We start from the raw sequence: 17,501 nt of genomic DNA, 5'->3' as shown, positions 1-17,501 counted from the left end.
CGAACCATTCGGGGCTAAAGAGTTGAAATCCGTTAACCGAAGGTCAAGGAAACAGTTTCACAGCGTGTAAATCACGCAGCAGCGTCCATGCGTCATATCTCACGACAAACACGCGGACCGCGGAGAGAAAGCAGAGACTGACCTTCCTCATTGCGCATCCACTGGTTCCTAGCTCCATAGCAGCACGCCAACGGCTGCAGGCAGAACTCGCAGACGCCCTTGTCACTTGACACTGAAAATCCTGTTTCTACTCGGCTGCTGCGAAGGGAGGCTCGCTTTTATAGCTGTCATAAGCCATCGCCTTCCGATGCGCCATTCGGCTGCTAGACAATCACCGACGGAGAAAGTGGGAGCGTCGTGGGAAAAGGCATCCGCCAGCCAGCAACAATGATCGTCAGCTTAGAAGCCTTTGTGCTCGTTGGTTAAAGAAAAAAAAAGTCAGCATTTGTGAATAATTTTCGCTTTCGGTTCGCAGTTTCTCCTCTCGAACCGAAGCCTCGGGCTTCTTTGCTTTGTGTTCCATCTCCCAGAAAACCACATTCGAGCCTTCAGAGTTAACGGAACTCAACTAAACGGATCTTTCACACTTCATGGCAGCGCCAGGGATGGGCTTTTCGTCGCTTTTACCAGTTTTGTTTTCCAAGTAAAGATTTCGAACATAATTCTCTACTACTGTGCTATTCAAGCTGTGCGGCACGCCTGCCTGGGAAGGCGCCAAAGTTAATAAAAAAATTCAATATTTTCCTATGCATTATTGCAACTCACGTCGATTGTCCCTCGGCAATGTCATTCTCTGCGTTTTTGAACTGAGACAGGTAACAACACTTGTACCTTGTAGCAGGGGCGCAGACTTGTCAAAATTATTGGGGGGGGGCTCTGATCACTGAAATAAATTAATGAATGACTCACTCACTCCCTTCTTTAAGTTTTGGGCTCAGTGTTCTGAATCTCGTAACGGCCCATGAATTCCTCAAAAATATTAAAATTTTCATTTACAGTTCGAATGCAAAATGTTAATTGTCCAGGGATGGATATCTCACAAGTTTCGTCAACCATAATAGTAAAATATTCCCGACTTTTAATATCTGCTACCACGGAGCGCAAAACAGATCTCCCTAATATATCAATGATCTCGTTCTGAATGTCATGTGAGAGCCATTTGTAGCCCGAATGTCTCATCCACTCTCCTAGTTCATGCACATCTTCTTTTGAAACTGTTTTTAGTAAAAATGTTAACAATACTCATAATTATATACTTAGTATATAGGAATAAGCCATGTGTTTTGCTGTCTCTGGTCATAGCCCCCCCTTCCAAAGTTGATGGTTTAGCGGTCTTAGCCCCCCAAAGTTGATGGTCTAGAACATTTCAAATGTGTATTTAAAGTTAAGTTCATGTGGCCCAATTCAGAGTAAACTTTACAAGAGAAGCAAAATAATACATTAGATTCTCTTAAGCAAAATTATTTTGGGGCTCTGCCCCCATCGATAACATTGAGGGGGCTCGCCCCCAATCCCCATGGAGTCGGCGCCTATGCTTGTAGAGCAGCGGTTCTAAAACTTCTTTCTCATTGTACCCATTAGTCCTAACTAAAAGTTTAATGTAACCCCCCCCCCCTTCCCATAGGTTTTCTCCCAATAGGATTTTGGTGAATTTTTTTGGCTGCCTGATTGGTGGGGTGTTTTTGATATGTTGGAGCCGTGTATCTGCAATACAGCAAAATGGCATTCGAAATTATATGTGGAAAGATGGTAAACAAATCAACATTAGAATCCTACGTTTATTATTTTATTGGGCGTTCCTACGTTTACAATCATTATGATTAATTTCAAAAATAAAAATGTGAAACACGTGTATGGTAAGAAGTATATATATAAAAAAAATAATTTTCATATATTTTTTTCCAGAGTTATTGAAAAAAGTAAGGAACAAAAAAAGTTTGTAAACTAATTGTCAAGTACAATTTTGGAGTTTTCATTGTAAATCCTCAGAGTTTCTAGTGAGAAGGATGTGCCTGCATAGCCTGACACAGTTTCTTGATGTCTGGTTGTGCACTTGAAACTTTCAAGCGTAGTTTCGGCTCCAAATTTAGTCTATTTCGGTACTTGTCTTTTTTAAGTACACCGTGGATGAAAAACCACTCTCCGAGCTGACCGCGTACCCCCTTCAAGTAGTCAGGCTGGTGCAAGGAAATGACGCCAACGAAAAACGGTGTTCAAGTTCAGAATATTCAACAAATGCCTGCCTGCTGCTTTAAACGTTCATTTGATTAGTTAGCACGCACCACGTGATCATATACCACACATTACACCGATCCAGAACGTAGTGCAAACGGTGCAGACACTAAATACACTACTTGACACGAAATCAACAAGGAGACGAGTCGGTGTTGCGCCTTGTAACTAACTAGACACGTGAGTGCAGAGAGAGTCAAGAAGTGCAGCGAACTATACGGGGCTTTCAATAGAACAATCGCATATATTTTCGCTATTCTCCATTGAAGTTAATGTCAACAAAACCACGTGACGTCTGAGAAAATAGTTCCTTCCTTATGTGTTAGTTCTTGTGTCCATGAAAATATTGGTTATACTTGTATACAGCTCTTGATTTAAGGCTCATAATTTCCATATAGCAGTTACGTTGCTTTATCACATTAACTACATTCCTACGCGCGACATTACTGCACAGCTTCTATTCCAACAAGAGAAGAAATAGTTCTTTTCCTACGAGTTAGTTCTGGTGTTGCTATTCCGTTAATATCTTGGTCGTGGCTGTACAGCTCATGAAATAAGGTTCAATAACTTCAACATAGAAGCTACGCGGAATGGTATGACTTTATCACAGGCACTATATTCTTACGCGCAAGATTTCTGAACAGTTGCCATCGGACATCGAATAGGATTTCTCAAAATCTGCGTGTATTTGTTTAAAATGTACTTAGCTTCTGAGAATAACTGCTTTGGAGGCGTTCATAAAATGTGCACAACTTTTACTAAATCCTGCCAAGGTTCATTTGTTTCCTGTTTAAAATTGCTAAGAATAGGGCTTAGACATCTCAACTATTACGGTTAACTGTCACCAGAGGGTGACCAACTCCTGACAAAGCCGGCCTCCGTGGCGGAGTGGTTAGTACAGCGGGCTGCGATTCCGAGGTTCTCGGTTTCGAATCCTGGCCTGGGCATGGATGTTCTCTGTGAGTGTCCCTTCATCAATTCCATCATATAGCTACTCATCCTCATCGTCGTGATTAGCCAAAAGTGTCAGAAAAGCGACGTAAACCACCCAATATCAATTAATGAACCAACCAGCATCACATGCTTCCGCACAAAAAGAAGCAAGAAACGTTTAAAATACACTGTACAGTACAGTACAAAGTCTGAGGGAAACAGTACTTCATCAATGGTTGACTGCTTTCTTAGGGAAGTTCTCTTGTTGACTTCTAGCCATGGGCGGAATTCGAGCTTTTGCTTTGGGGTGCCAGACTCTGGGAGAAACATACGATGCACCTGAGGGTTATTGAATATCCCCTACTTTATAAGGGTCCGGAGGCCTTCCCCCGGAAATTTAAAAAAATAGTAACTTAAAAACACTGAGTTTTAGGCTTTTTAGATTTGAAAATGTTAAATCTCCTCGCTTAAGTAAACAAATATTAATTAGTATATTGGTTGTCAGTTTTAAAAGAAGCAAAATAGTACGATTACTGCAAATTATATTTCATTATTTTTTTATTGATACAATACTCGTATTACTTTAAAAAGTTACGGTACAATAGTAAGCTTCAGAAATTTTAGAAAAATTAAATTGAAAAGTTATTTTGATGCCTCAACAATAACTGTTGACTCAACACAAACTCATTCTACGTTTTTCTTTCTTCAAACTGTACACATCAATCAAATCGTCTAAGTTATTTTTTTTAACAACATCTGATTCAGAGTATAAGATCATTAAATTATTCAATCTTTCTTTACCCATTATGCAACGCAACCAGTTGTGGATTCGCCTCATAGCAGAAAATGTCCTCTCACAAGTGGCACTATTTGATGGCAGGGTAAAAGCAATTTTCAGAAGAATGCTAAAATTTGTGTGTATTTCTGCATGTTTGTTCAAAACTGTGTCAACTATCTTTAGAACAACAATCTTCAAAGGCGCACTTATCAAACTCAAACCTGAATTTCCATTACATTTCTTAAAATGGTCATTTCTGCCATCAACATTGTTGTGTCAATACCAGGAATGAAGTAAATCTCAATGCAGCTCCTACTTCATCCAGACGAATAAATCGTTCACTGCGTTCAGCAACTTCCAAAGTTTCACCACTAAATCTTTTCACTTCGCCAATCAAAATATCCAGCAATGGATAATAAAAATCACACTTGTATTTTTTCTTCCAGTTTTCTTCACTTTGAAATGTAGAAAGTGTTTCAGCAGATGTCTCTTCTCTGGTTCTCTGGCCAACTGAAGAACAAACCAGATAAACATCTAATTTTTTTGATATCAGTCTAGGCCATTCTGGATTTGTCTTCTTTTATCTCACCTCCACCTTCAAAAATGTTTAGACTTAATTCTTCGTCAACACCCTTTATTCCATTCCATTTTCTGTCCCAACTGTTGCAGGGACTCAAGCTCCTTAATCACTCAGTTGGCTACACTGGAACTTTGAGCTATTTAGGTATCAGCTTTCTGAAGGGACTGGGGTATAACATTTATGAGGGGGAGATATTCAGAAAATACTGATAAACATACAATGAAATCGAACGATTTTATAACTGAAAGCTTCAGGCTTTTTAGAACGTTAAGGTTTTAACGGTATGGCTTCATAACAAAAATGTAGTAACTGAACTTAATCATGTATTATTTTTTTAGACTTTTTTAAGTGGGGGGAGCAGGCCCCTACTGGCTCCTCCAGAACTCCGCTTATGCTTCTAGCGACATTTAAAACCTTGCATTCTGCTTCTTTTTTCTTTTGACTGTCCGGATTAAGCGAAGTCCGGCTTATCTGAGTTTGGATTAACGAGGTTTTATTATATTGAAAAGTACCAGTTATCGAACATTATATTTTTATATAAATTATCCGAGTATGATCCACACCCACTGACACTCACATACACACAATAAAAAAAACCTCAGAATCCACGATTAGAACCTGCGAGATTTAACCCGAAACCTCCCACGCCACTCAACAATCATTCAGTTTCCTTGACCTCCTCCCCCCTTTCTTTCACCACACACTGCTGGTCCCCATCGCGAGTTGGTAACTTGCATAATGGCAAGAGACGCATGACATGTGCAGCACTTCCTTGTAATGTAGAGGAACGTCATTGTATGAGCGCATCCTGCGAGTAATACAAAGCATAACTGCAAGCCATGCAACGTTATTGTTGATCAGGGGCGCCGACTTGTCAAAATTATTGGGGGGGCTCTGATCACTGAAATAAATGAATGAATGACTCACTCACTCCATTTTTTTAAAAATAAAAATTACGTCCTCATATAGCAATGTTTAAGTAGCTATTATATTCCTCATGCAAATGAAATTTAACAGGAAAAACGTTTAGAAAATGTTTCAAAGTTTCTTTACGTCTTTTGTGTCTGCTCATTTGTTTTTTAGATAACAATTAACATTTTTATTGAAAAGTACGAGACATTAAGAGACCAACCTAGCAGTTTTATGCTGGCCTCGGTAGCCGAGCGTGTTGGTTGGTCGACTCAACTCGCTTTGATCCAGAGGTCTCGGGTTCGAATTCCATCGAGGGCATGGGTGTGTTTTAATGTCCGCAACAGACATGTGATGGGTTGCAAATAACGAATATTTAACAGTTTTATTTAATTATTTACATAAATGCTAACACAAATCGCAGGAAAATAGTTTTACTTGTTTTTTCTTGCTACAATACGTTGTTACTTTTTTAATTTAATTTTGCAATAATAAGAAAATAGCATGTACACTAAGATATAAAGTGACATACACAACAAAACATATGAACATGATTTAAAAATAAAGCAAAAGTTGCTCTACGCAGTGGGTTATTTTTTATGAACTTATCAACGAGCGGTCTCAGGCCCAAATTATCAAGCACAGTTTGATGTATGTGGAGTACCGCTAAGCTGCTTAGTCTCTTCTGCCCCATTGTAGATCTCAAATATGTCTTTAGTCAGCTAATAGCACTGAATGACCTTTCGGCTGTGGCTGTCGTCACTGGCACAGTGCGGAGAACCATCATGAATTTGGCTTCTGGAGGGCGGTGTCTTCCAAAAGAAACTTCCTTATGTCACGCATGGTAGTTAGAATCACTTTCTTCTGTATGGCGATATCACGAAGCATGGACATGTGTAAAGAGAGCCTATCGGCATCCAAATCTTGGCGAAAGAATTCCCGCGTTTGCTGAAAGTTTGTTGTGCAACTGTTCACAGCTGAGATGCATTCTTTCTCTACGGCTGTTACTTTTTGTAGTCCTGTACATTCATGCCCTTGTTTAACACATGATTTTGCTGTGTCACACACGTCAGTGTACGTATATTGATTTATAATCCTATTTTGGAGTGTAGAACTTGTGATGTTTGCCAGCATCAGGATTTTCAAGTCTCTTAGGGACGTGACGTTGCCGGGGCAATTCTGGCTCATCAACAAGGCTTGATTTGCCCTCTGTGCATTTCAGCCAGAACTGCTCAAAACTCATTCGCTTTTCTTGAAAGATGTCAGTCAAGTATTTTAGTTTTGATTCCACTTCTGTAGAACCAATGCGTGGAGACTGAATCTTACAGTTTACCTCTTCTATTGGACCCATCACATGGCAGTAGAGGGAGAGAAAGAAACATGTCTTGAAGTGAAGCATTGTCTCCAGGTATCCAGCACATTTTAATGCTGCGTCAGTAGAATCTTCTTCAGAAAATTTCTCAAGAAATTTGAGAAGGTTTTCATAGTTCCTTAAGATCTGTTGCATACTGGAGGCTCTCAACGTCCACCGACGAGGGCAAAGTGGACGCAGTCCAGTATGGCCAGCCTGCTCATTCACATCAATAATATTCCTAAATATTTGCATTCTTTTAGGGGATTCCCAAACAGTCTTTAACAAGTCGTTGGCTAAATTCATTATGTCTCTGATTAATATATGTAAAATAGTTAATAATAATTATATACTTAGTATATAGTAATAAGTCATGTGTTTTGCTGTCTCCGGTCATAGCCCCCCCCCAAAGTTGATGGTTTAGCGGTCTCAGCCCCCCCAAAGTTGATGGTCTAGAACATTTCAAATGTGTATTTAAAATTAAGTTCATGTGGCACAATTCGGAGTAAACTTTACAAGATAAGAAAAATAATACATTAGATCCTCTTAAGCAAAATTATTTCGGGGGGCTCTGCCCACACACCATTAACATTGGGGGGGCTCTGCCCCCACATCATTAACATTGGGGGGCTCGAGCCCCCCTAAGCCCCATGGAGTCGGCGCCTATGTAAAAGAAGCAAAATAGTACGATTACTGCAAATTATATTTCATTATTTTTTTATTGATACAATACTCGTATTACTTTAAAAAAGTTACGGTACAATAGTAAGCTTCAGAAATTTTAGAAAAATTAAATTGAAAAGTTATTTTGATGCCTCAACAATAACTGTTGACTCAACACAAACTCATTCTACGTTTTTCTTTCTTCAAACTGTACACATCAATCAAATCGTCTAAGTTATTTTTTTTAACAACATCTGATTCAGAGTATAAGATCATTAAATTATTCAATCTTTCTTTACCCATTATGCAACGCAACCAGTTGTGGATTCGCCTCATAGCAGAAAATGTCCTCTCACAAGTGGCACTATTTGATGGCAGGGTAAAAGCAATTTTCAGAAGAATGCTAAAATTTGTGTGTATTTCTGCATGTTTGTTCAAAACTGTGTCAACTATCTTTAGAACAACAATCTTCAAAGGCGCACTTATCAAACTCAAACCTGAATTTCCATTACATTTCTTAAAATGGTCATTTCTGCCATCAACATTGTTGTGTCAATACCAGGAATGAAGTAAATCTCAATGCAGCTCCTACTTCATCCAGACGAATAAATCGTTCACTGCGTTCAGCAACTTCCAAAGTTTCACCACTAAATCTTTTCACTTCGCCAATCAAAATATCCAGCAATGGATAATAAAAATCACACTTGTATTTTTTCTTCCAGTTTTCTTCACTTTGAAATGTAGAAAGTGTTTCAGCAGATGTCTCTTCTCTGGTTCTCTGGCCAACTGAAGAACAAACCAGATAAACATCTAATTTTTTTGATATCAGTCTAGGCCATTCTGGATTTGTCTTCTTTTATCTCACCTCCACCTTCAAAAATGTTTAGACTTAATTCTTCGTCAACACCCTTTATTCCATTCCATTTTCTGTCCCAACTGTTGCAGGGACTCAAGCTCCTTAATCACTCAGTTGGCTACACTGGAACTTTGAGCTATTTAGGTATCAGCTTTCTGAAGGGACTGGGGTATAACATTTATGAGGGGGAGATATTCAGAAAATACTGATAAACATACAATGAAATCGAACGATTTTATAACTGAAAGCTTCAGGCTTTTTAGAACGTTAAGGTTTTAACGGTATGGCTTCATAACAAAAATGTAGTAACTGAACTTAATCATGTATTATTTTTTTAGACTTTTTTAAGTGGGGGGAGCAGGCCCCTACTGGCTCCTCCAGAACTCCGCCTATGCTTCTAGCGACATTTAAAACCTTGCATTCTGCTTCTTTTTTCTTTTGACTGTCCGGATTAAGCGAAGTCCGGCTTATCTGAGTTTGGATTAACGAGGTTTTATTATATTGAAAAGTACCAGTTATCGAACATTATATTTTTATATAAATTATCCGAGTATGATCCACACCCACTGACACTCACATACACACAATAAAAAAACCCTCAGAATCCACGATTAGCACCTGCGAGATTTAACCCGAAACCTCCCACGCCACTCAACAATCATTCAGTTTCCTTGACCTCCTCCCCCCTTTCTTTCACCACACACTGCTGGTCCCCATCGCGAGTTGGTAACTTGCATAATGGCAAGAGACGCATGACATGTGCAGCACTTCCTTGTAATGTAGAGGAACGTCATTGTATGAGCGCATCCTGCGAGTAATACAAAGCATAACTGCAAGCCATGCAACGTTATTGTTGATGCAAAAACGTGATTTGCGTGAGCTTCATGACGGAAGAGAATACGAGGTGTTTTTTTGTGCAACAATATTCTTTGTTTCGGACAGAACGCTTCTTGAAGGCGTTGCAATTCACACCGCACGAAAAATGTTATCTTTGAGTTTAATTTGAAGAATAGTGGCACAACCATCAACGAATTACACTACTGAACTTGGAACATCTTTATGGCACACTTATGCCTTGTTTGTCTTATCAGTTCATGTATCGTATTTATTCCGCTAGCGTAATATTTTGGTAGAATTAAGCACGAAGGTTATTACACCACAGCGAGAAGTCTTCCCGATGACATGCTAACGTTATGTTTTTAGAGTTCGATTTAGTTGTGCTGTTACTCACTGTGCGAATTAAGCTTTTTGCTTTGGGGATTATGCCCACTCAGTGGCGTATTTGTAATTCATTTTTGGAGGTAGGTTTCTTTTTGGGTATGAAAATTTGTATATATGTTACCGGTCATCTTGTTACCAAGTAAACTGTTGCCACATTGGTTCTTACCTAGTTCATTAAATCTTGTGATAACATTTACACGAAATTTAAAAACATTTGTTATATTTGCATTTAAGAAAACCCAAAACACTAGACGAGCTATCGAACTAAAAACACCGAAAATTTTATCTAATTTCTATTATCAAGTTCAAACTTAACGTCCATGTAACCTAACCTACAAGTTTCGTGTGAACAGTTTAATGCAATACAATATCAGCACTACGCCATGAGAATTTAAGCGGAAAACAGCCTGCTGTGTCATGGCTTGGTGATTTACAGAATGATGTCGTTCTTTAATCCACAAGGCTGCTTACTTTTCGACAAGGAAATCCTTGATGACTGGACTATTAATTAGGGTGACCATAATATCTTGACCCAAGAACGGAACATTCTAAGGAAATCAACCCCCTCCCCCCCTGCCCTCCTGAAAAATCGGTTACGCATAATCATAAGATTATTGTTATTCTGTTGTTCTTGTTATCACATAAATGATATATCAAAAACAATAAATGAAGCACGATCTCCCATTGTCAAAAGGTATTAATTATTATAGTCTCGGTATAACTTACATAGCGTTCCTCGTCCTTTCTGATCAACCTTTTTGCTGAAGTTGAGTAATGCCAGAAATATTAGCAGAAGAACCAATCTTCTTGAGAGCAGCTTTATTCTTCATTAATCTTTTATAAATATCCCCGAAAACCTTACCCAACATATCAGACACACACTAAATATTTCTTTTGAGTTTGCGTCAAGAAGTAGGAAATTTATATTCTTGTCGCAATTCCGTAAAGAAATTGCATTCTTATTCACTGTTCTACAAATAACGGAACACATACAAACATTCTTTTAGCATGAAATGTCTCTCAAATTTAGATTTCAAGATAACTCCTAGACCTTTATAAAACGGGACAAATAGTGGCTTTTTAATAATATGGACGGGACGACCGGGACACGCTTCTGAAACGGGACTGCTTCGGTCAAAATGGGACGTATGGTCACCCTGCCTCTTAATGGATACAAATTATTTTTCAATTGTGTTCGTTGCATAGTTGAGAAATGGTATACTATTGTGACGATCTTTTTGCGAACTCTTTTATTTTCAAATAAACTTGTCGCAAAAATCGTTCAGAATTACTAGAAAAAAAAATCGTCACGCTATATGCTTTCAATGCCATTTTATTTTAGTGTGATAAAAACATACCTGGCAAACATTTAATTTTTTTTTCCAGGGATAATTTTTTTGTGGGGGTGGGGAATCTCCGGCATCCCCCTGTTCATTCGCACACTGCTGTTACTCCCACATTTAGCCTAAACCAGCCTACGTCCACTTAAGGAATTCATAACACCATCAACAAAGGAAAGTTCATGACCAATCATGCAATTAACTTGAAGAAGATAGCAAGTGATTAACTAGCACCTCATATTCATTTAGTTTTAAATATGCTCAACCTGTAGAAATTCTTTTTGAACACATATTTATATATTGAATTTTCCAGTACAGCAGAAGCCATTTAAACCGGAAAGAAACAATAGTGTACTAGTGTCAAAAGACAAAACCGTACCAAGATAAACACAGCTCATTTTCTCAATAGTATTACTTATGTACATTTTTTTTGTAGGTTGATGATTATAGACGAATAAGAGCTGAAGATAGCAAGATGGGATTGAGATCCGGTAAATATGCAGGCCAGTCCATGCGGGTGATGTTTTCTCTTTCCAGTGTGTCTGTCACTTGGACAGTTCTGTGTGAACGCGCATTATCATCCATGTAATGAAAGTCAGGGCCCACTGCACCCCGAAAAAGACGAACATAACCTTCCGGGATCTCGGTAGAATACCGTGCTCCAGTAACGGATCCTGCGGCGAAGATGTGCAGTGGTGTTTTACCATTTTTCATTATGTCCCCCATACCATGACTCCGGGTCCCCCATACCTGTCACGTCCACAGATGTGCTGTGTATGATATCGTGTTACACGTTCTCTCCACACAATTTGATGTCCAGAATCACTTGTCTCACAGTACCGCGATTCATCGGAGAACATCACATTTGCCTTGTCTTGTCTTGGTCCCAGTTACGATGCTGCACACACCAGCGTAATCTGGGACGACGGTGAGCTGGTTTTAATGGCACACACTTAACTGGCTTACGGGCATACAACCCACCACTATTCAGTCGTCGTTTAATGGTTTTTGGGGATATACGGACACCTGAAGCACCGACAAGGTCTTGAGCAATTTGGGCTGGAGTGGCAGATCGATCCCTTTTTGCCACCTGGACGATGTACCGATCCTGGCGAGCAGTTGTAGTTGTACACCTTCCACGACCTCCACCATGCATACGCAAAGCTGTTCCTCTGGTACGAGTAGCTTTCTGAAGTCTAGAAATGACACTTTTCGATACCCCCATAACACGTGCCACTTCAGTGATACTTCGCCCTGACTCCAGCTGACCAACCACTCTGCCCGGTTGGTAATCACTCGAATGTACTCTTCTCGCCATCTTCCTACAAGCTTCTTCTGTTGCACACCAGTATTGCACTGCCAACGGCCTCTACCGTGTTCGACTGTCTCTCGTGGGTACCCCCTCCTGCCACAGTACTGCAGTCTTTTCCTGATAACGATGCTCCAAGCGAACACGTTCCTTTCTGAATAGGTGCAACGATTCCTTGCTGCCCTCTACTGGTCTCTTTCAGGCAACAAACTGACACGGAGTTGTGTATGAAAAAGATATGGGTCAATATGTGTTTGTTCCTTAGCAATTGTCGACCAGTGTATATTAGAAATGGGGATGGGAAGGAATCGGACGTATCAGATCATCAGACGTTATAAAAGTTTATATTAAAATTTGTAAGAGTAAAGAAAACGGTTGTATCTGGTATTAAACGGAGACACGTGGTAGGATTTGAAGTTGATAGTTCCTAACTAAGATAAAGCCATTGTTTCTGTTAATTGTATATACTGGTATGATCACTAATCTGAGATAATGGTAAATGAATCGGTACGATTTTCTAACCGAGATAAATTATATGCAAGAACCTGTGCAAGACTTATTATAGGTCAACCTTTTTGGGTTTTAAATTGCAATTACTTATGACCTGGTTAATGCATTGCTGGCTTCACCGGAAAAGGCTAGTTTCACGATTTCAATAGGCCCATTGCGCTTACTGTTGCAATATTTTTATAAATAAATATATAAATAGGTTATGTGTTTATCTTTTATATTCTATCAAAGATTAAATGTTTCCACAATTTTCGAAATTCTGGTTCCAGCTGTTTGAAGCAGTGTGTACTGTTTCGCTCCGCCCACTCGCTTCCTCTCCTTCCCTACCGTTATGCTCCAGAGATTTCCGGGAAAAGGATAATTTTAGGACTAGTTTCCCGCTAACTTTTAAGGTTCTTTCTTGGACGGTAAAAGTTTATAACAAAATACAATAACTATTCATTTCAATACACTAACTATATGAAATATAAAAGAAAATGAAAATCAATTCAGCTGGATTTTCAGTCATATGGTGGATCGAGTAGAAGTGTATCCCAAATGATATTATAATTGCAATAACAATGATAATAATGCAGAATTAAATGGGTTTATTTATATTAATTTACAATAATTGTAATACAAATACAGATAGAGAGCCGAGAACACTTCCTCGTGGGATATAAAATGAGGCAGGGAGAGTATTCTATGCAAATGCATTTAAAATTTACGAAACAACAGGGAAGGAGAATAATAAACCTTAGAAGTCTAGAAAAAATGCAACAAAAACTGCCAAACACTGAAAAATTACCTCAAAGCTAAAAAAAGAAAAAAAAATGCAAATTAGAAATAAGGTTTTCTGGTTCTAACTGAAGGAAAACGGACTAATATGAGGTTTAGCATTGTTTCCAAGGCTCATAAAATGACTTTTCATCAACTTCCTAGCATTAGCGATATCATTTGGTTGAGTGATCTATCAATGCATACGGCACAATATTGGTCAGATAACGTAGCCACGTGTTTGTTGTGTACTTATCATTTCACCTGCAATCTCACCTACAGGAGTGCACTTTCTTTGCCTCATGGCACTTCCAGATTCAGGTTGCGGTCTGTAGAAGTGCAGTTACCTTAGGGGGTACGCCATTTGTGCATTCTCTTTACACAAGGAACGCTCTTCTCTGGCACTCAACATATGGCGACACAGATATCGACACGGAATTGCTTGCTTGGAGTACACAGAAAGGTAATATATGATATACAATTTATACATTTATTTAATTTCACTTATTGATTGATTGAATTGTTGTTTCAAGTTCACTTTATGCACAGATAGGATAATCGGGACTGGACCTACAGTTTAAAGTGGAATCCGAGAAGTGGAAGGAGACGACGTTACCTCTACGCCAGCGGGGAGGTCTAAATTCACTTATTGATACAAGCATACACCTAACGTGACAAAATGCACATACTCGTACAACAAAATAATAATAATAATAATGAAAATAACGACAATAAAACCAGTATTATTATAGGTGTTTTCACTTCTTACGGCAGGCGCTCTAGAAGTGGGAAGTGGGGAACGGGTAATTCGTCACAGACCAACCAGACAACAGCGGTGGCGACGTGGCGGGAATAAGTACTACGTGTACCTCGTTCTACAGGCTGCTGCGTTTCTTATCGCCCTGGATTGGTCGCTTCCCCGCTTCCCGCTTCCCTTGCCAGCTTCTAGAGCGTTCGCCGTAAGAACTGAAAATACCTATAACTATTCAGCTGCTTGAAAGTTTGTCTGAAAAGATGGGAATTGGAGTCTTGTAGATTGTTTGCTGTCTACAAGCCTAAAAGCCTCGTACATGGTATACTTTAACCTACTTTATTTAGTAACTTAAAATTAAACTTTTCTTATATCAAACTGAAAATATAGAGGCCTATGTATTTAAAACCACGCATATTCTCAGTAACCGAATTCCACAAAAAGCTTTGGAAATCACGCATGAAACATTCCGATCTACTGTTACCCAGTTTTTGTGAAGTTCTCACTGTGCCTGACAACTTGAAACTCAATTCCCTCACAATGTACGTTTCTTGAGTTCGCCCTTCGTATCCGCAACGCCTCATACGCTCCGTTTTCATCACAATGTTTAACAAGATGGAGAATATTATTTTTTAAAGTTTTATTTCAGCCCACTTTATGCTCATGATAGGCTAATCGGAACTGGACCTACAGTTTAAGTTTCAATCCGAACCACCGTGCCTGTAAAGAGGATCAAACCCGAGACTCCTTGAGAGATTAGGATTTTGTTTTCTTGGCTTATTCAGTTACCTCCTTACATATTAGATCTTTCAGTTTACCGTGGGAATTGAAGGAATTATAAAGACTACATAAATAACAAACTTTATATTCTGGTCTCCCCCGATGGCGTAATGGCAAGGTCGTTATCTTGTAATGAAGGAGTGTCGGGTTCGATATCCTGATACTGGATCTGATTTAACTTTAAACTTAAGTCCAGTTTCGGTTGGCCTATCTATGCATAAAGTGGACTCCAAACTCAATAACCATCTATGCCAGCCCTGAACAAGGGGGCACATGCCCCCTCTGAGATTTCTGGAAAGAGTTAATGTAATTCGAGTGGTGAAATTGTAGAGATACTTTACAACAAAAAGTATTGTTTTTTGTGACTTACAGGCAACAGTTATTGTTGTCGTAATTATTATTATTATTATTGTTATTGAAGTAGGGTTACACTTAAGCATTCAGTCTAATCTCTAACTGTAAAAAAACAGCTTCTTGTCCTACATGAATTAATATGTTAAGTATACAGTTATGCAAATATGTATAGATATACAGAATATGAAAATTATAAATGTATGTATTTTTAATATATATATATATATATATATATATATATATATAATAAGTACAGTAAAACCTCGTTAATCCTGACTAAAGGGATGGGATAAGTTGACCGGTTTAAAAAAGTCCGGATTAACTGAAATAACCTAAAAGAAAAGTAGAAAGTGCATTAAAACTCCGTTTATAGCAACAAAACATGGTTATTATGGTATATTTAAAGGGCACAGGCCTAAATACACTTACAGTACAGTAAAATGTAAAGCAATACTGTACTACATACAATGCAGTACGTACAGGGTGACAATTAATGAACTATATGAAAGAAAACTGTCATAATTTCTGAACGTTTCTCGTGATGACGTCCAAACTGCGTGGCTGGCCACAGGGCATGATGGGAATTCGTATGCGCATGCGCGCGCAACTTGTTGATGTCGGCCATTTGCAAGTGAAAATATCACGGTACAGCGTGCAGGAGTCTCTACACACTCAACGGGTGACGGTGTGGTGTGCAATGTCCAGTCATGGAATAATCGGTGCGATATTCCTTGACGGCACGGTGACTACTGCACGATACGTGACGGTTTTGGAAAATGATTTCATACCCATTATCCAAAGTGACCCTGATTTCGACAAGATGTGGTTCATGCAAGACGGAGCTCGACCCCATCGGACCATGAGAGTGTTTGACGTCCTGGAGGAGTATTTTGGGGACCGCATTCTGGCTCTGGGATACCCAGAGGCCACTGGAAGGGGACTCGCTTGGCCGCCATATTCCCCGGATCTAAACACATGTGACTCATTTTTGTGGGGCTATGTTAAGGACAAGGTGTACAGAAATAACCCCAAAATCATTGCCGAGCTGAAAACTGCCATTCAGGAGGTCATCTATAGCATCGATGTTTCGACACTTCAGCGGGTCATGCAGAATTTTCCTGTTCGTCTACGCCACGTCATCGCCAGAGATGGCAGACATATCGAACATGTCATAACCTAAATCCGAATGACTGTAGTGCCGTTTACATGTGCAATACAGTTTGTGTACTACGTGGTTTGTCACTAATTTCCGTTTTATTTCATATAGTTCATTAATTGTCACCCTGTATATACGCGATACCTATATTATGATCATGTGCCAGACGGACCTGGCTCTGAAAAGCTTGCTGCATTCTGCTTTTTTTGGGGGGGGGGGCTTTTGCCTGTTCGGATTAAGCAAAGTTCGGCTTATTGGGGTCCGGATTAACGAGGTTTTACTGTAGTAGTAGTAGTAGTAGTAGTAGTAGTAGTAAAATAGGAGTTGTAATGTTAGTAGTAATACTAAGAAGGTTGTATGACTCTGCCCCGCCCTGAGAAAAAAATCCTGCGTATGCCCTTGGCCCTAGACTCTACATTTCACTAGAACAATGAAGTTTGCTTCCTCTTCACATATATTTGCTACGCCCCTTGTGGGTACGTACTTAAATGTTATTTACCACGGCTACAGATATCTTAATCTCAGGGGGATAGGTTCTTTGTTTGAGAATTCCAAATAAGAAAGCGTTTTATAGCCAAGAGGATATAGTAAAATGCGGATCTATATTCTGAGAACTTGACAAAATACAGAGAAAATATATGTATATGTATAATCGAAAAGGCTTCTTCTTCTTTTAAATGGCTTCTTCTTCTTTTAAAAGGCTTCTTCTTCTTTTAATATGGAAAAAGCTTTTTCTTTTCTTATGGAAACGGCTTCTTCTTCTTTTAAAAGGCTTCTTCTTCTTCTAAAAGGCTTCTTCTTCTTTTAATATGGAAAAAGCTTCTTCTTCTTTTATTATGAAAACGGCTTCTTCTTCTTTTAATATGGAAATGTCTTCTTCTTTTTCTTTGAATTTCTTCTTCTTTTATTAAAGCGTAATCTTATTTATGTGCTCGCTTTCCCCCCCGCTTCTTTGTCAAACAATACAAGCTATACTTGTAGAAAGAGTAGGGTCGACTAAACTGACTCCTATTTGACGACCA

General features: G+C 39.0%; 1 protein-coding gene across 1 annotated transcript in view; it reads right to left on the bottom strand.

Moving 5' to 3' along the window:
• Nucleotides 1-237, bottom strand: part of LOC146005515 (uncharacterized) — a 35,010-nt gene extending 34,773 nt beyond the window's left edge. The window contains exon 1 of the mRNA XM_083144760.1: nucleotides 143-237. Within this exon, the coding sequence (XP_083000886.1) occupies nucleotides 143-178 (36 nt within the window). The 5' untranslated portion in view covers nucleotides 179-237. The remainder of the gene's footprint in view (nucleotides 1-142) is intronic.
• Nucleotides 238-17,501: the final 17,264 nt, after the last annotated feature.

This window comes from Lepisma saccharinum, chromosome 23 (genome assembly GCF_977018435.1).
Source record: "Lepisma saccharinum chromosome 23, izLepSacc3.1, whole genome shotgun sequence".
NCBI lineage: Eukaryota > Metazoa > Arthropoda > Insecta > Zygentoma > Lepismatidae > Lepisma > Lepisma saccharinum.
Note: the sequence above shows the minus strand (reverse complement) of the source record. Positions and strands in the feature narration are given on the sequence as shown.